Below are 20658 nucleotides of genomic sequence, written 5' to 3' on the forward strand. Positions count from 1 at the left end.
TTATTATCAGATAGAAAAATTTATATCTCGCTTCTAACTACTTGAAAAAATATCTTGTTCCTTAGATTTTGTAGGAAATTGAATGCTCTACAAAAAAGGTCTCTTACGATTTTTTCGTAAACCCAACCGTTTAAAAGATATTAACGGTTAAAGTTTGATTATTTTTGGGAAAATTTTTTATTTCTTATGAATTTTATAACTCAATGAAAAAAATCATTATGAATGATGAAACTCATAGTTTTGTAGGAAATTTACTGCTCTATAAAAATGGTCTCTTATGATTTTTCGATCAAGTTGAGCGTTTACGAGATATTCATCGTCAAACATCAATGCATATCAATTTTTCTAGTTTTTGATCAATAATTCGAAAAATTTCAATTTATTCTGTGAGTTTCAAGGAAATTTAGACAAATTTGAGTTTTTATTATAAAAGCAACTCCTATAGATGTTTTCTGTTCAAAAATTCATTTGAAAGTTTTTATTCTAATAATATTTTTTTAAATTTTATCTTTAATAATTTAAAATCTTAATCGCATTGTCATTTATTATTATGAAATTTGTTCAGTGCGTATTTTTAAATTGTTTTTCACAAAATATACATAAAATTTTCGATCGAGGGATTTTTGTTTTGAATTCCATTTCTTCTTCTGTTTGTCTTCTGAAACTAACGCCATCTATGTTTTTTACTCTCAACTATCTTCAGTATCTACCCATTTAATACCGTATTTTCAGTGTTCCTAAAACTGATCATCTTGAATACGTAATAAAATAATTCATTTTAAATAAGTCTTATAATCATCACATAAATTTATTTATCATCAATTAACCTACAATGAATAAAGAAATACGTTTTATCGGAATACCTCTACAAAGAATTTCGGAACGTAAGTTACCAAAAGTGAAAGAGGTTATGCGTGTGTTTTTCTACCAACTTAAAATTTTAAAGTATTCAATCAAACAAAGTGCTAAAAATTCAGTTGACCAAGTTATTGAACTGTGGAGAAAAAATCAGATTCCAACTAGTGGAGCTCCTAATGCAGTCAAAAATTTCTTCGCTATCACAGTCAATGGTTAAAATTACAAAAAAATTTCGATAAAAAGAATTCAGCGCAAAACCAAAAGGAAATGAAATTTCAGACTGATCTTGAACAATTATTCGACATTGTGAGCGAAAAATCCTTAAAAGTGCTTGATGATAATATTAGAAAGTTGTATTTGGATCAAAAATTCGGTACCCATAAAGAGATTCTTTCTAATAATGTACCTGTATCAAACTTAACCACAACTATGATGGGAATAGATGAGAGTAGTAAGTATCTGAGATATTTAATTATTATAAAGTCAGGTAGTAGTGTAACTTTTCATAGATGACTAGATGACATTTGACTAGACAATTTTTGGAGTCCTTTCTTAATTATTTGTCATCAAAATGAATAAATTCTATACATTTTCTTCGTTTAATTTATAAAACAGATCTTATTCCAGACTTAGATCAACCGTCTATCAGTCATGCGATTGTTCCAAGTGAAAAATCAGAGTCGTTCTCTACGTATACATTAAGTGGAGTTACAAATTTTGGATCTGATTCAGAGTATGAACCTCCAATTCCGACAAAACGAGCAAAACTTGATGTCTTAACTCCTGAAGTCATTTTTGGACTCGACCGAGCTAATGTCAGCAGTAGAAATGCGATGTTTATTATTGCTCCGGTTTTACTAGCAGTAGGTATTAAAATTGAAGATACAACGCTCAGTTATAGTTCAATTCAACGAGCTCGTATGCTTCAAAGAGAAGACATTGCTAAAGGACTTAATGACAACTTTAAGACACACGATAAATACGTTGTGCATTGGGACGGAAAAATGCTGAATGACCTTGTTGGATCAAAATCTGTGGAACGGCTACCAGTTATTTTAACTGCATTTGGTACCGAACAATTACTTGGGGTTCCAAAAATGAATTCTGGGACGGCAGACAATCAAACATCAGCCATTTTATCGACATTGAGTGAATGGGGTATTACTAATTATGTTAAGGCGATGTGTTTTGACACGACGGCAGTTAATACAGGTAACTTATCAATGATAATTTAATCTAAAAAATATTTAATTATTAACGTTCTAGTTTAATTTTTATTGCTTACTGAATTTCACTTTTGAAATTATTGAGAATTATTTACTCATTTGGATTTTAAATATAATCTACAATTTGTTGAAAATATTAAATTTAACGATAGTTATCTATTTTCTTTATACAGGAATTCATAACGGTACATGTAAGGCAATTGAAAAGACTTTGGGAAGAGAGTTAATCTGGTTACCATGTCGTCACCACATTTTTGAGATCATATTGAGAAGTGCATTTGAAGTATATTGGCCTGTGTCATCTGGGCCAAACGTACCAATGTTCGGAAGATTTAAAAAATCATGGGATGAAATAAATAAAACTAATTATAAATCTGGAATTGAAGATACTGTTGTTGCTGATATCATTTTGGATAAAAAAATTAAATATCTAGTTTAATTGCACAATCCTTACAGGTATGATTTAACTGCGATTTTAAGAAAAAAATTTTCTTGTTTCTGACAAATTTTTAATTGTTTTTGATAGTTACTACAACCCCGAGATGACTATAAAGAATTGTTGGAATTGTCGTTGATTTTCCTTGGAGAAATGCCTCAAGAAGAAATTTTTTCAAACGTCCTGGTGCAATTCATCATGCTAGGTGGATGGCGAAGGCAATTTACAGTTTAAAAATGTTTCTATTCAGAAATGAATTTAAACTTTCTAATAAAGAATTGGACGGTCTTCGGCAAATTTGTATATTTATAGTTACACTGTATTTAAAAGCTTGGTTTTCATCAACTTCTGCAACAACTGCTGCTAATCATGACTTGCAGTTTTTGAAAAATTTATTCGAGTACAAAAATATCAATTCATTGATTTCTTCAGCAACTTGTGAAAAATGATTTTGCATTTATGGTATTTAAGTGATGAACTTGCCATTTTATCATTATTTGACGATACCGTTTCATTGGAAGTAAAAAAAAATATTGTTGGAGCTGTTAATACTCGTAACGGTACAGATTCTAAAGCTAAAAAATTTATAATTGATAAAAACGATTTGAATTCATTAACGCAAAAAAGTCTGAGTGACTTTGTTTCTAAAAAGTCTTTAAATCTCTTTAAAATCTTTGATTTACCATATGACTTCCTTGATAAAGATATTGAATCGTGGCCTACTAATGACAGTTACATTGAAAATAAAGAATACTTTAACCAATTGAAAGTTGTTAATGATTCAGCAGAACGAGCTGTTGCATTAGTTAGTGAGTATAATCAATGCTTGACAAAAAATGAAGAGCAATTCCAATACTTATTGCAAATTATCAAAGAACATCGAAAAAACTACCCAAACTGCAATAGAGGAAATTATTTACAGTAAAAGTGTACCGTTATGTTGAAAATATTGAAAAAATTATATGGCAGTTGATAATTAAATAAATAAATTCTTCGATAAAAAAGTGAAACACATGTGAAACACACTAAATTGAATTATATATTTAAAAAAATGCACTAATTTTTTGTTTTAATGTAATCAAACATGTCCAAGACTAAAAAAACTAATTAAAAAAATAGTTCATAACATATTTCTATTCATAGAAACTCAAATTTGTCTAAATTTCCTTGAAACTCACAGAATAAATTGAAATTTTTCGAATTATTGATCAAAAACTAGAAAAATTGATATGCATTGATGTTTGACGATGAATATCTCGTAAACGCTCAACTTGATCGAAAAATCATAAGAGACCATTTTTATAGAGCAGTAAATTTCCTACAAAACTATGAGTTTCATCATTCATAATGATTTTTTTCATTGAGTTATAAAATTCATAAGAAATAAAAAATTTTCCCAAAAATAATCAAACTTTAACCGTTAATATCTTTTAAACGGTTGGGTTTACGAAAAAATCGTAAGAGACCTTTTTTGTAGAGCATTCAATTTCCTACAAAATCTAAGGAACAAGATATTTTTTCAAGTAGTTAGAAGCGAGATATAAATTTTTCTATCTGATAATAAGAAAAAATAGAAAACTGTAAGAAGGAGGACCTTCCCGTTACAATTAAGAACTCATGCTTGGAGAGGCTTTCTTAGAGGTGTCTAGGAACCTATTTTTCAGAGTACCAAACGAAAAAAAAAATATTCTTTTTTTTTGAATCACCCTAATGGACTCTCAATTTATATGAGTGTGTGATGAAAAACCTTTTTGATTTGTTCTAGATAATCTGTTGACTTACTTAAATTTATCTATTGAAAGATCTATTTGCGTTTCAATCTTGATCGTTTTTTCGATTGATGAAAGAACCATTCGTACTAATTTTCTTATTTAAAAAATATTGATAGCTGTGAATTGTTCTTATGAATTTTATTGATAGACTATTTTTTTTGATTAACCGATTTTACGGCACTTTAATATCATCTGGACTTAACTTTTCAAAATAAACCAATTTTTATATTATTAAAAGTATATATTTTTAATAGACATAAAAAAAAAAAAAAAGGAAATTAAATAACTATTCTGAATCACCAATTGAATTTAAAATGATTTCATTCCTAGCGATTCAGTGAAGGAATGACGATGCTTTGCGGATAATAGTAAATAAAACTTCGCCTACACTGGTTTATTTCCGGCGTAGACTAAGTGTATTTCGCCGAATCCAAATTAGAACTAAAACCGATTGTTTTTTACGATTTTGCGTTCTATTTTTAATGTTGCAAAAACATTTTGTCCCAAATAAAACTGTTTTTAGTTCTGTTGGCATTAAACTCAATATATTCAACACAACTGGGACGTTTTTAAAATTATTTGATATTAGTGTTCATTGTGTCACTTGTAAAAAATAAAAAAATTGCTAATTTAGAAAAAAACGGCGTAAAGGTTACGTCCTTGCTTGGATATATAATTATACAAATGTAGAATTTTGGGTCAATAAAATACATGTAGTTGGAAAAAAGCAAAAAATTATCGTGGCGGTAAATAATAGTGGACAATTATTGAATAAATCAATTTTACTGAAAGCTATTAAGAAAATGAATTATACGATGATGCAACATTATAATTTCTGCGTCATGGATTATTCATTTCAAGTGAGTTTCCGAGGAATGGGAGAATGAGAAAAGAAAACTTCTCGACGAGAGTTTACAGATTATTCGAGAAATAATTTTTGACAGCCTAAGTTGGAATCCGAACTCAAATCTTATTGTTACGCCTTTAAGGTTCTTCCGCTAAAGCTATGAAGTAATTTTGTTTCTTTTTTAGTAAAAAAAAACTTATTTGAAAATTATTTTATCTAAATCTGGTAAAACTGGCAAATTAGTGATTGTATTGGTAACTTTTAGCAAAAAATTTACTTTTTTTGTAGAAGAGGCGAGGCGCAAGAGTGAAAAAATGGACCCTATAAAAAGAAAATGCTTACATAATTGCTTTTTCTCACTCGCTCGATGTAGCAAAAACTATTCAGAGGACCTATTTCACTCGCTCCCTCTTCTTCTATGTTCAAATATAGTTAAAAAGACTTAAATTTTTAATTACTTAGTTTTATTCTTGTAATGGAGTTAATAATAATAATAGAGTTTATCATCATTTAAACATTACACTAAATCACCAAATCTATTTTACTAATCATGAATAGTTTTTTTATTTTAAACTGTACAAACGTATAATGTGAACAAACAAAAACGATACTGAAATGATGAATTTTTTAATTCAAATTATAAATCATCTTTAGCATTTGTACAGTCATAAATTTTCTCTACACAAACAAATTGATTCACTGTTTTAATACAATAAATTTATCGACACGGTTAAAAACAAGTCAACAGAAACATTGACAAGCGTTAGTCTTTTTACACGCATGAAATGAACTGAATACATGCAAAAAAACTTGACCCAATCCTTAAAAGTATAATAGTAAAAAATCATTAGTGTCACCCAGGTTTAATTTTCACGCTTTCACATTTCATCCAAGTTCAAGACAATGATAAAAGCGATAACAGAATATGAAGATATTTTAGTCGAAAAAATTACGATTGTAAAATGAGTTGGACAGAGCCAAGAGAGCATTTTTTTCTTTCATTCCATCACTCACGACCACAATAAACATTTATATTAATACAAAGCAACTTCGAGGTCTCGTTCACGTCCGCACGTGGTTTTGCGAGTCCACGACTTTACATTTAGTTTCAACACTACACTCGTGAATAGTCCATAGCCAACAATTTGCATTATAATTTGACGGCTTATCCGTTGTAATTTAAAAGCAAGTAAAATTATTTATAAATTTTTTAAATCTACACAATAACGACAAATGTAAATCTCTACGACCTTCAATTAGTTTTGGTTTATTGTTTACTTTATATATCATTATGATTAGAACGTAATTTATACGTAAATGATATAAGTAATGAGCAATAACGACTTCATAATTTTTTTTTTAATTTATTTCGATCTATACAGTAAAAAAGTTTTCGTCATTGTGTAGTGTTAAAATTTGTGTGTAGAATATTACACTCTAGTGTCTAGAATTCAACATTCTTATCTGTTGATTTAATGATTTAACACACTAGAATGTTAAATTCTACGCACTAGAGTATAATATTCTACACAAAAATTTTAACACTCTACATAATGACGAAAAATTTTTTACCGTGTAATATTTTTAAACTTCAATGTCCCATAACCTAAATTTTTGAAAAAATGCTTATCTAGACGTTATTGTGTATTACTATCAACAAAAAAATTGCATGCCTTTAACGTGAAGCAAGGAAACTTGTATTTGGCGTCTGCTTGAAAATAGACTTATCGATTTTGTCATATTGAATCGTATCTTAAATTCATAATATATGCACCCTAGAGATATAACAAGCGTTTTGTAACAGCGATAGCAAAATGAGAGACAGTTTTGATTTGCTCTGAAGGAGTTGCAAAATCAACCTAAGTATTTACCAAGAAGTTTAAATTTTATTTATCAATTGATGAGTACTTAATACGTTGTCTGATAAAATTTTAAATCGATTCTCTGCAGGAATCTCAACTTTCTGCCCTTGTAGTGTAATATACTATCAATTATTTTAGTTAAAATTGAATTTTTTTGCCTATGCTTGGTCGATGCTCGGCCAATGCTTCATTACTATGTTCGGCCGATATTCAGTCGCCTATATCGGCTTGGAGTTACCATCCGATGCTCGCCCAGTCTTGGCCTAACGATATTTCACGGTACTCGATCGATACTTGAAGATAGGTTGCCAGTCTTGGCCCAGTATCGGGCCGATCTTCATTTCTTGTATAAGCCGATACGCCTTAATTCAATTTTAGTTGCCGCTGATCGTGAACAAAAAATGATAAAATTTGAATGGAAATTTTTTCGTAAATATTTATTGGGTATAAATAATTTATGTCACCTTACTTATAATGTATTAAGCACTATAATAAATGGGTACTTGAATATTGTAACATCTAAATCCACTGAGACCAAAAAAAAAATTTTGAATAATTTGGATAGTTTTTTCAGCGTATAGTAAATAAAAGCCGTATTGTTGTACATATATACAGTTGAAGTTGGTTCTGCTGATTCTCTCTGTAGTTTTAAACTTTTTTCTTTAGGTTGTCGCTCCCCCAGGTTCTATTTTTGGATTTCGCGATGGATGAACCGGACGGCAGACCCATTAGGAAAGGGCGGTAGCAACATCTACTTTCAATGCAGCGCCAGAGTTTTCCTTTTGATACCATTCTCAATAAAAATCTCTCCTTCATCTTTTACTCGACTCAACTTCACTTTTTAGCGTATGATGTGCATTGCTATTTCACGTTCAGAATCTTACACAGTCATTATACTTTGTTGTGATTAAATCTGACTTTTCTTTGATAACGCAACTTTTATCTTACCGGTAGACTACCTTTGTAATTTCAATCACGTGTTTATTAGGGAAATTAATTATAAATTATAACCAATATCAAGCGTAGTAAAGAGGGGTCAAGATCAAATTATTTTGGTTCACCTCACTTATTTTCTTTCCTCAGGGAATATTGGACGTGAAAAGCTCGGAAAATCAATTTAACAGCGAATACCTAATCGCTAAAGGCGATTTACGGGAAGAGCATCCACGAAGCCACATTAAAACGAAGGACGTCGACCCTGTTAAATCGATAACTCTACCACGGCGACGTGCAAGCTTTTCGCGATATCTATATACTTATATATATGGTTGCGAGGTGAAGTGGCTTACCTTATATACAGGATTTTACATTGCGTACTTTACTTATACTCTATATGTGTTTTTATCCAAGTATGAAATAGTACATCAAAAATAAAATATTTTTCAAATTGAAAAAAAATGTAATTGCTTAAATTATTATGTTACATACCTCCAACAGATTATAATTTCATTTAGCAGATTTTAACCCTTAAAGGACACACCTCCAGCCTCGAGCGTGACGGATACATGGAATGGGTACCACTAAAATGTTAAAAAAAAAACTATTGGATTTCTTTCTTTCACAAATTGGTTTATGTATTTCAAGCAAAAAATTCAATTTATAAGAAAATTCTTTTGATAAAGAAAATCCTAATAACAGTTAACCCTGGAGGCCATTCTTGAAATTTCTTCATCTAATAATAAGTTATTGAAGTCTTAAAAAAATTTAGTTGGAAAATATGGCCATTAATTTACTTTCAAGTTTTTCAATTTTTAAAAATACTTGGACAATTTTTTAATGCAGTTTTTTGTGATATGATTTTAAAAATGAATCTATCCAAAAATATCAAAGTTATTCAACACGATTCAAAAAATAATTGTTTTTTTCTTTTTTTCGCTTCTCTAAATGAATTCGAAATTACTCGGCCGATTGACTTCGACATTTAAGCAAACCTAAATTGTAATTAACTCTTTAAAATTTTACAAACCGGATCTTAGTCAATTTAAATTTACTCTTAAACATATTTGCTATGTGATTTTACTAACTATGACCCATCTCATTTATTTTATAACGATCAAAATAAATTATATCTAGTCCAAAATTTAAAATATTATTATTCTTTTATAGAGCTGAGTGTATAACTTTGCGAATAATATTCAGAGAAAAAGTTTACTCGACTCTAGATAAAGAATCTTAAGCCAAAGAAATCATTTTTAAAAATGTCATTTTCTCAAATCAAGCACGAAAAGTTTTGAACCGAGTAAAATTGTCTTAAGCCAAGAAAATTTTTGTGGTTGAAAAATACGGCTAGTTGATGCAAGACAATGATTTGTTTGTTTCAGTATTTTTTTCTCAAATTATCAAAACAATTTTTTCTTTATTATGATAGTCATTTTTAATATTATAGAAACAGATTTCAAAATACATCAAATTCTTAACCTTTCTCTATACTGAACTCGATGTTTAGCGTCCAAAGTAGATGAAATGTTAATCCATTTTCATTAAAGTGATATAAACAAGATTTTTAAGATGAATACTTGGAAATGATTATGATCACAAATTTGTTGTGTAAAATTTACAGCTAATTATCAGAATTCTCTAGTAACGTTCATAGATCAATAAATAGCTGATATGTAATGAATAATTAATGATCATATAATCTAATAATTGATTCGTGTATTACTGATTGATCCTTGAAATAGAATTCAAGAGAAACAGACATCTATTCTATTTTAACATTTAATAGATCTATATGTTGTTTATTTACACATTGGGAATTGTGTATACAAATAGTATTATTTGCTACAGTACAGTTGTTTGATACTAATTAGTTGAGAGTGCACGAAATGGTTAGATTGAATCTAATTCCAATGTAGAGAGGAATGCAATGTGACTTGATCAGTCTCCTCATCAAGACTTGAGTGCATATCCTATTATCCTATACGGAAGAACAGACAGTGAGCTGTTAACTTAACAATGTATACATATATAATTAAATTAATATGATACCGGACATTGGATTGCGTGCTATCGACAAAAGCAGTTGAGTTAAGGGAGGGTAGGGGAAACTCTGATCATTGTAATTGATACAGGCACTTGAGGTGTGTGACGTATCGTTGATTTAACTGCAATAATTAACTCACACGAAAACAAATCAGTACTGTTTTGATTATGAGTTAAGTTTTAAAACTTTGCGGAAGCCATGATGTGACAATTGATACCAATTTAGAGACATTTATCGATAGATATAAGATATCCTACTTTCAATAAACAACTTTCTCTTCAATTTATGTATTATGCAGATTTATAAATATCATTTAAACAAATTATGAAACTAAAGCTTTCTCTATCTATTTTCATCTTTTATGGTCTTATTATCTCTAGAATTATTTACTTAGTTATCCGCTTTGAGTGTCTCTCTTTAATGTCTTAGCATTGAGATTTTTTGCTCCAATCAACGTTTGGTGAATTCCTTGCCATATACGGTGAAGAGACGGCATGCACTCAGATACCCAAAACCGTTGGATCGGAGTATGTACAAAAGAAAAAGATTGCGAACTTCAGATCGAAAGAACCTCTCGCTTCTAGGTGCTTATACGTGCTTCGAATAATTCTGGGAACTCGATCCAGGACCATCTAAAGCAGGACTACTAACGTACAAATTTTTATACCTAACTTTTTAAAGTATAGGTCGGATTTTTTTTAATACATCTTTAAACTTTTGCGTCAATTGTATAAAAATTTGCAATTAAATTAAATAAAAATAAAAATAGTTTGATGCAAAATCATTGTCATTAATATTGTCATAAAATCAAAATAACGTATATGGAAAGAAAAATAGGTGCTGCAACCGGATGCAGTCCTGTGAGAGCAACAGGACATAATCCTACTACAACAGGATTTTCTTGGGGCAGCAATAGGATTTTTCCTGTTGGAGCTACAAAATAAAATTAAAAATTTTCAATAACATTCATTTGTAGTAATTATACACTGTTTACAGTTGGGGATAAAATAGGAGTAAATTTTCATTTCTATTACTGAGAGCACCAGAGTGAATGAATATGAATAATTTTAATCAAATAAATAAGTCTCATACATAAATTTATTCTTGTCGGGATTAAAGAAATATCGAATTATTTTTTATTTTATTAAGGGTACATTAAAGATTTTTACCCTAAAGGGGTGTAATACACTAATTTCAGAAGAATTTTATCTGATTTTTATCTAGGAAGTATAGTTTCGAAGTTATTTGAAGAATCTAGACTCGTATATTAAATCAATTTAGTCGAGAATTTAATTTCCATTTTATTTAAAGATCGTCTTTAAAATTATTTTTATTACAAGATAATATATTTGCGTGAAGAAAATTTGTTACGTGTTATTTCAATAGGAATCCGAGAGACAAAAAATTTTATATCTTGAAGAAGCTTAAAAAATTATAAGTAAAAATAAACTTTCTAAACAACCTAATACTCACACTTCTTTTGAGACAAAAAAAAATTCTGATATTTGTTTGTATAATTGAATTAAATAAAACTCTAGTTGATTTACATATGTAATAAAGATTCAACACACGCTCACATAATGTTGTAAGTTACTTTTTACGTCGATAAAAATTCGAATTAAATTGAATGAATTGAGGGAAATTTAATTTAATATGAAAATCAATTGATGAAAAAATAGTATATTTGAAAACAAAAATTACTCTGAATGTTAATACTAATTTAGAATAATGCTCAATGATTCATGAAGTATACTATCAATAAAAGAATTTGATGATGCTTGAAAGTTTATTTTTATACGAATTGAATTGTAAATGAAAATTAATACGACAAATTGAAATAAAAGTTACATAAACTAGTGGTTAAAAAACTATGAAAAAAAAAAAATATGCTCGAAGGAAAATGTAATTTAGTCGTGCAAAAGTAGAAGATTCTCGGTTCAATGGATTAGAGTGAACACGAATAATGAAAATCTACTCGGTTATATCGTCAAGGAGGTAATGCAATTCATCGATAAATAAATAAAGAACTAAGATAAAAAAGTGTTAAAGTTGTAATTTCATTATATATATACAAAGTGGTTACTTTCGGTCGATTACGAAAATGAAAGATCGCTTTCGTAACACCCTGGAGGCGCCGCAATTAACGCCCGTTTCCAATATACTTTATTAAAGCAAGGTAAAAGATAAGAAGTCGCGCGACTGCGCGTGCAATCATGTAAAAACTATACACGAGGATACCTACTACCAATAAATTATCTCAGATAGTTTTATGCAGACGGCGTTGTTATACGCAGGGTTGAACTGTTGAAAAACTTATTTATCAGCTTTTACAAATCATGATGGGGTTCCTTATCAAAATTGAATATCAACTTTTAAGATAGCTGGTCATAATCGTGATATAAAAATCATATTTATAATAAAATTACATCTTTATTACTATAAACATGATTGCAGGTTTTTTAAATAATATACAATTTCCATAAAAAAGATGCTAACGTTTAATTTAATGGTCAATAAATTTTATAAATGCATCTACGTGAGAATAACCGCTCAGATAAAAGCTTAACGTGAAAAAGCAATAGTAGTAAGTTTTTATATGCACACGCTATCAAAAAAATTGAACTTAAGGTCAATGACAACAATAGTTACAAAAAGGGTTGAACTTTTTGATACTCAGAAAAAAAAATTGCTAGTTTTAAAGATGGCGAAAAAGAAAGATCATCCCGGTCTATCGAAGGAAATTGACTGTGGAATTAACAGCGTCGTATTGTTGAAATATTCAAATGTTCAATATTCAACAATTGGTTTTGAAATTTCATTAACTTCTAAGCAAACTTTACACATTATCAATTCCCACTTTGTAAAGTCATGTTCAGTTGAACAGCTGAGTGGCAATGACAGTGGAAGGAAAAGGCAGACGTTTTATTTCTTACCACATATTTCATTTATTATACTGACTTGTATTAAAGCCATGAATTTGAATGTCTATCTCCAGGAAAACCGAGACCACAACGTAAGAACCATAGACTAGTAACACAAGTACAAACTCAGCTGTCAAATTAGTTGGTTAGAATGATGTAGATATAAATTTGGAAACTAATGTAGCAGACAGAACGCAGCATTTTCATCTTTTATTTCTTGAAAAGAATTTCCATTGATCTTTTTTAGCTTACCAATTCAAGCAATTTAACTTTTATCATTTATCTATATGAATTTTCTTGGTAATCTGAAAAAGAATAGTATATTTAGGGCAAGGGATTGAACAAGACAAGTTCAAGTGGACTGAAAATAACTGACCGCGCTGAAGGCAAAGGTTGGCAAAGTACCAAGTCTCAAAATATGTTTTAGTCTATACCAGACACTATAACTTTCATGAAGTTTATATTGAAATAATGAATTTTGATGCCTTGTTTAGTCAGTTGAGAATAAGAGCAATTTTTTTCGAAGAATATAAAAAATTTTAATTTTAATTGTTTCAAACTGAGAAAAAACAACTTTTCTTGACACAAAAACGTATATTCTTAAAATGTTTTGAGAATTTACTTTCTTGCCTGAAGAATTGGTTGAATTGATTTAAATAATTTTTATGAAATTCATAAATTAAATTGTTTATTTTAACTAATTCTTGAATTAAGAAATCCTTGTCTAGAGATGACTTTTTTCATGCTATAAACGCTTTTATCTCATTTATTAAACGAAATCAGTACGAGTAAGTTGAAAAGCTCGTGATAATTTTATGAAAATCAACAATCATTGAGAAATAGAATATTTTTGTATAGCTTCATTTTATTAATTTAATGGTAAGCTGCAACAAAGTAAGATAAAATTCGTCATTAAAATCTATAATATGGAAAGAAGAAATTTAAGCATATGCAGTGAAGATGTATTCAATTTTTATTATCACTGGTAGATAAAAACCATTTGAAAGTTTTTATTTGATGCTTTTGCTCAATCAATTACAATCCATAAACTAAACGAAGACATAAATGATTAAGTCGTAGAAACATGTGTGTTTGTCAATTGATGACATAAGTGTTTAAATTGATTTGTTATTTTTTAAGTCAATTAATTTTTTCATGGAATCATTTTGAGTTATTCAATTAGTGCTGTATTTGACTAACACCTTCAGTTCATGATGAAATTTCATTTCTAAACAGTGTTTGCTTAAATTAAAAATTACAAACTGAATTTTGAAAGGATGGAACTTACAAGCGCAGTTTAGACTTGGAGAATTTTATTGTCAGAAGCTAAAATCTATGCTATGTTATAGAAATAAAAGACTCATCGAATGATTTGTAACATAGTAAAATGAGAATACAAAGAATTTGAAAATGCTAAGTTTTATGTATGAGTTTTGAAGGATTCGGAAGTCTCATCAGACCACCCGAAAATGTTCAACGGGTTTAAAAGTAAGTTTGCTGGTGTAATAAATAAAAATCTGGTCCACCCACGCTTGAGATCCCACGTTGAGTTTGAATGTTTTTATGAAGAACCAAACCCAAAAGTGAATTAATCGCGGGGGAGCCATTCGAGGGATAGGCGCCCAACGATAGTGTTTAGCTAGAGAAATAAAAGTCTAAGAATGATGGTGTTTTTATATTTACGTATGCACATACCACATGGGAGTGGCATCTAGAATCGAGAGGACGTAGGTTACTTTGTGATATTTCATAAAGACGCGGTACAACCCATTGGCCTACAATAATAAGTAGGACTTTAACGACGTTTATTATTTTTATAACTATCGACTATCAAGAAAAATTATTTTCATCATTACATGCATATTTATATTTAAATCTAATTCTTAAAATTTTAATCCCAAAATAGTAAAATTACTGAACTGGCTCGATGATGATAATAAACTCTGGTTAATCGGATTCCAATTTATTTTCTCAGGTATAATGGAGCGTTTAGTAGTCCCTCGAGCATCTCGAAACAGTATTACTATCCGTAATCGACAACATTGTGTTATATAGAAAATACAGTGTGGAAAGTCCGAGCGATGCTCAGGTCATCGGGGTCGGCACGAGTCGAATACAAAGCCTCGTTAAATCGGAACAATAATGGGAATAATAAGAATAATGATACAAAACACGTTGGAGCGTTCATAGACCTCGGAAGTTAATACTCAAGCTACAACTAATATTAAGGTATATATGATATAGTACTATATTATATTATATATGAAAGAGAAACGGTCTTCAGAATAGACCAAGGTAGACAGACACCTACCTTGAAAAGACGACCGATACCAAAACCAGAGCGATAAAACTATATTATGTTATTATATTATATTTATGTATCGGACATTGTGTTGCGCAACGAATTACGATACTGACTAAGTAAACCAGAAAAATATTTTGATAGCTTTTGTGAAATAACATTGCGTGTTCCATCTGGTTCGCCAACTCATTGCCATAATACAGCCCACGGTGGGACTTGCTTGAATTTTTTTTACACTGTTAGATTGTACATATTCTATTGGGTTGGGCTGTAGCAAATGGTAAAAAAATAAAAACTTTGGTTTAACGGCTGCAATTTAATTGCAGTGATCCATCTGAAATGTTCAAGTGAGAATCTAGTGGAATAGGCCCTGCGTGGATTTTTTTTTTCACTTTTTTTTATTCATACTTACAAACAAATAAACGATTCGAATTTGATTTGTGGATGTTGTATCAGTTAAAAATAAAGACAAACTGCTTATTATAATTAATGAATTCAAAAAACATATGTTTTCTCCAATGATAAACCAACTTAAATAATTATAAATTGTAATTGATGATTATTAGGTCTATACATTGATAGTTTATTCGGTGCTAAAATTAAAAAACCTTTAAATAAAAATCTTATACTAATTAGGCTTTCCATCAAAATTAAGCTATTTTTTCGAAAATAATACTAGCAGAATAATCGAAAACTAACATCTAATTGTTATTAAGCATTATCAATGTATTCCAGTTTAGTTAGTTTATTATTTCACTTGTCTTAGCATTATTCAATCAAGGATTGAAATTTGTTAATGAAATATTAATTGAAATTTGCTGTAGAATCTTCTTTATAAAAATATTTTATTTATAAAAAATTAGGAAAACGGTTAACCTTGAAGGCCATCCCTACAACTTCCCGCCAATTCTATACCTAAACGCTTGAAAATGCACTTATGGCGTTTTTGAGCTCTTTGAGCTCAAAAGTCTACAAAATATTTTTCATGAGGCTTAAAAACTGCAACGAATGCCGCCAACCGCGTAGAAATCAGTTCATTCATTCAAAAGTTATTATATCAAATGTCTATCAGACTTTTGAGCCGATCAAATTGAACTCAAAGATTCTTCATGAGGCTTAAAAACTGCGTCGAATGCCGCCAACCACGTAGAAACCAGTTCATTCATTCAGAAGTTAGTATATCAAATGTCTGAGTTCAATTTGATCGGATTAGGAATTTCGGAGTAATTCCGAAAAAACATTTTTTTTTGGTTTTTTTTAATCAACGATAACTCACGAACGAATCAACCGATTTTGACCGGACATGCGGCGATCAATGTGGTTTTTTGATGTTAAGAACTGATCAGTTTTTGGGATCGATCGGTAGAGCCGTTCAAAAGTTATTCCAAAACAACCACATTAAAGAAAAAAATTTTTTTTGTCATTTTTTTGAAGTTCCTTAAAATTTACCGGTCCGAATTGGTCCAAATTGTATTCAAAATCTAAGTTCAGTCAATACACACACACATACTACCGTAAAAATTATCAGGGAAGCTTCCAACGACCTCAAAACGTCGAGATCTGATGAAAACTCTATTTTTAAAAAACGGGGTAAAATCAATAACTTCCCGATTTTTCGAAAATCATTGATTTTCTTAGCGGGAAGTTAAAAATTAAAAATTGTTCTTAAAACAATACCGAGTTCGAAATTTTTGTAAAAGACAAGCTTGAAGTGTTTTTAAAAACTAAAAAAAAATTCAAATAATGCACACAGTTATAACTTATGTTTTACCAATAAATGAATTTTTTTTATTTTCAACAAATATTTGAATTTACAAAATGTCTAAAGCTCATAAGTATTGAAAATATGAATATATTGCATAGTTGGAATTCTACGATAGTCATTATGTGGCGAGGGCAATGTTTTTAGCACTAGTCGTAAGGCCACGTGCCCGGGTCGTAGGAGATGTGTGCTAAGAGAATTGCGGATAAGAACTATCTAAATATACTACTACGCACTATATTCAACTATTGCCTGATTTATACGATTTGTGATAATCTGCGGAGTGAAGTCTCAGTTTGCTGATCAATATGACCGAAACGTACAAAGTTTCTTCAAAAATTAAATAAAATTAACTTAAAAAATTGAATTAATGTTTCTATAACCACCATATTATCCGTTCAGCAAACATTTTGCCTAAAAACTCAATGGCGCTTTACTAGTACGTATGATAATAATAGATCGCACTAAGTCAAAACTTTTCGGGCTTGCACTTGGCTTGTTATGTTTTTTCATAACACGTCCATTCCGGCACGTCTGTGGAAAACAGTGGAATCTACTTGAATTTTCGTCATCTTATAAGCGTCGGTTGATAAACAGCCGTTTAGGGTTCGTATCGAAGACATCATGAAGGGCTTAAATAAGGTTTGTGTTAAATAAAAACTATTCACGTATTGAAAGTTTGAAAGACGATTACACTGTTGTATTAAAAATGTTAACTTACGCCCTCTAAATCGATAATTTTTCCGATGCCTTTAGCCAATTTAATCAAAGGAACGATTCTCGAAAAATCTAATTAAAATAAAAAAATAACAGCATAATCAATTCTAGCTGAATTTAAGTTGCAAATTTCGACAGCAGCTTTATTTGGCATTAAATTTACTATGTATATGTGGGCTTGAATATTATATTCTTGTTTGTAGGGTGTTCTGAGCAGACAAATAGCCACAAGCGAAGTAGAATTAATGAGTGACGGGATGTATGCAACTACTCCTTGTATACTGTACTCAGTGTAGCGCTACAAGTATACATTTCCAATCTTACGAAATTTCTCATGATTTTAAGTTATTACACATACGTTAGTCCTCGGACTTATGGTATGGGCAATGTATAAAAAGAACTTTGATACTTAAGAAGGCTGTACGTACAACAGGACTAAATGCCGAAACGCTCCTTACTCCTCTCCAATTTTACATATTATTTTTACTTTAATCTCTTTCAGTGTACCTTTTTAACTTGGTTATTTATTACTTTATTTTTGTTAAGTTTATTCTCAAATGCAGTTGAAAGCAGCAGAAAACTGTATTTACCAGTAAAGAATTGAAGGTAGTCGAAGATTTATCCTCTCAAAGAGAACGGGGAACATGTGAGTATAATTTGCACACACGCGTGAATCCTCAGACAGCAGTGCTGAGTGCAGGAATGGCACGCTTTCACGTGCCACAGATTCAATTCGACCTGAGGTTCATCGCAGTGCGGGAGTTGATTATGTATACCCACACCAACCACCAGTCGTGTTCAGACAAAGAAAGGGTACGATTAATGTACTTTACGTACATAAGACAAGATACCAACTGAGAAATTAAGGTTTATGATATGCTTCTCTTCAATCTACATATATATGTATACATTTATATGTACACGCACGTAACTGCTTACAAATAACAAACAGTTAATTATCAACTCTTCTACGTTATCTTCTATATAATATACTATTTTATATTTTAATTTAAAAATGATGTATATATACATTAAAATACAACATTAAAATCAAATTAGCATTTATATCATGTATTCTGTGATAATCTTTGGTTCAAAGATAAAATTATACATAATCGTAACGCAAATTCATAAAAAATAACTATTAAATGTTCTTGTTGGTTCACTTCTTGAAAATTTCTGTAAAATTTATTGCTTGTTATTCATCAGAAATATTTTCGTGGTGTATTTTAATCAGAAAATTGTGACGTGGTTTCACTATACTTGTCGATAACTGAAGTTGTTTTTTCAACAAATTTCAACGTAGTCTACCATGAAGCTGTATGTACCGTAGTTGGCCATCAATTTTACTGATTTCACTGTGAAATAAATCAATTTCTTTTGTAGTTTTTACTTAAAAAATGGCTTGGATCCGGGCTTGGACAATGTGCTACGAACGATTACCGTGATTCTAACTACAATTTTCGAAGAAAATTTATTTCCGCATATTTTAACGGACTTCAACAAATAATTATCGGGTTTGTGTAAATTAAAATGCTCGTTCTAGTTATTGAAATTTGTAATTTTTAATTTTTTGAAGTTAAGAAACGTTGCAAAAATACAATTAAATATACAGAAAGCAATTTTCTTTTAAAATTACCGTTAAAATCACAGTAAACATGGGACATAGTGACATGGTTTTATGATTTTCTGGTGATTGGTGTAATTTTATAAATTATTTTAATAAGTTTTACCAAAGTTTTCCTACCATATTTTTTTTAGTTCACAAAACTTTTACGATTTATATTTTCGATTGATGCTACTGTATTGACTCTGTTTGGCTATATAATTTGGTGTCATTTTGAAACTGGATGAGTCTTCGATTACAGACTGAAGTGTCGAAGATTTCTTGCAAATTGGGTTGGCTGTCTACTATAAATTTTACCGTAGATGATTATAAATTTTACTCAAAAAATTACAGTAAATAAAGAAATGGGCATGTTGCTGTGTAGAATTAATTTTGGTTAAATAAGAATTAATATTTCAAATCAAACCTAAAACCGAACAGATCCATGTTTTTCGTATTTTTAATTATTGCATATCGAAAAAGAAATGTAGTTTACTAATATCGTCACTCATTAAAATAACGCGCTCAAAATAACTCAGAAGTTACATTAATCTTCTACTCTATTATTTTAGATCAATGAAATCACGAAACATACAGGTTTTCTCTTTTCATTGGTCTAGCGTTTATGATCCACTTCGAAAAGTTACCTTAATCCTGAGATCGTAACTGTGTGAATAAGTATATGTTGTATATGTTTGTCATTTTTTTAAGAAATATTCAATAAAATAAATAACTGTAATAGATAAGTTTTATGAACTGATTCTTCAAACTACATGCTAAAATATGAATAGTATTTTGCTGTATATATTTTAACTTTATTAGTTATTAATTTATTTAATTATAATATAAATATTTTCTGGTGCAAATATTGCATTTTTCAAAGTATTTCGAGCAATGTTTATTAGTATTAATCTCAGCCTCAACTTCGTATTAAAATATTTTCTCGAGTAAAGTGCAAAACCTGTTCAGACTTTTTTCACGGTAAAGTTATTTTATAAGGCACATTTCAAAAGTTTCAAAAGTATAAACAATGGCAAAAATAAACATAAAAAAATTACTTGAGAAATAAAAAAGTAGCTTAACAAATCGCCTACAAGCCAGTCTGATTCATATAAATTTACACTAGTTTTGGTTTTAGTTTTGACATCGTTGTCGTCAGTGACGTTGACATCATCGTCGTCGTTGTGATTGTAAAACACGCTCGTTCCAGCTCTAGACACATTGAAATACCTTGGTTTTCACTGCACTGTGCTCTGCCTTTTATCGTTTGCTCGTTAATTTTCTAGTACCACTCGGCGTACTGTCCTCTTAGGAAAGTTATTTAAAAAAATATCCTCCATCACAAAAGCGCAACTAAAACACATTC

General features: G+C 29.9%; 2 protein-coding genes across 5 annotated transcripts in view; one reads left to right on the forward strand and one right to left on the reverse strand.

Moving 5' to 3' along the window:
* The window catches only part of LOC141534238 (uncharacterized), a 144443-nt gene that overhangs the window by 98496 nt on the left and 25289 nt on the right, over positions 1-20658 (reverse strand). For 2 of the 3 annotated variants that reach the window (XM_074253460.1, XM_074253458.1), the window contains exon 2: positions 8430-8521. The exons of the other annotated variant lie outside the window; for it this stretch is intronic. The gene's annotated coding sequence lies outside the window, so the exon portion shown is untranslated. The remainder of the gene's footprint in view (positions 1-8429; positions 8522-20658) is intronic. 3 annotated transcript variants of the gene reach the window in all.
* LOC141534494 (uncharacterized) lies at positions 635-2695 on the forward strand. 2 transcript variants are annotated; one of them, XM_074253875.1, is made up of 4 exons: positions 635-1309; positions 1474-2070; positions 2258-2540; positions 2611-2695. In XM_074253875.1, exons 1-3 carry the CDS (start codon positions 1126-1128, stop codon positions 2521-2523), a joined length of 1047 nt encoding a protein of 348 aa, XP_074109976.1. In that variant the 5' UTR covers positions 635-1125; the 3' UTR covers positions 2524-2540; positions 2611-2695. The 2 variants fall into 2 exon arrangements, with proteins under 2 accessions (XP_074109976.1, XP_074109977.1); XM_074253876.1 differs by having other exon boundaries at positions 1486-2070.

The sequence above is a fragment of the Cotesia typhae genome, unplaced genomic scaffold (genome assembly GCF_013202065.1).
Source record: "Cotesia typhae breed Kobodo isofemale line unplaced genomic scaffold, CoteBio_Ctyphae scaffold_13, whole genome shotgun sequence".
Taxonomy (NCBI): domain Eukaryota; kingdom Metazoa; phylum Arthropoda; class Insecta; order Hymenoptera; family Braconidae; genus Cotesia; species Cotesia typhae.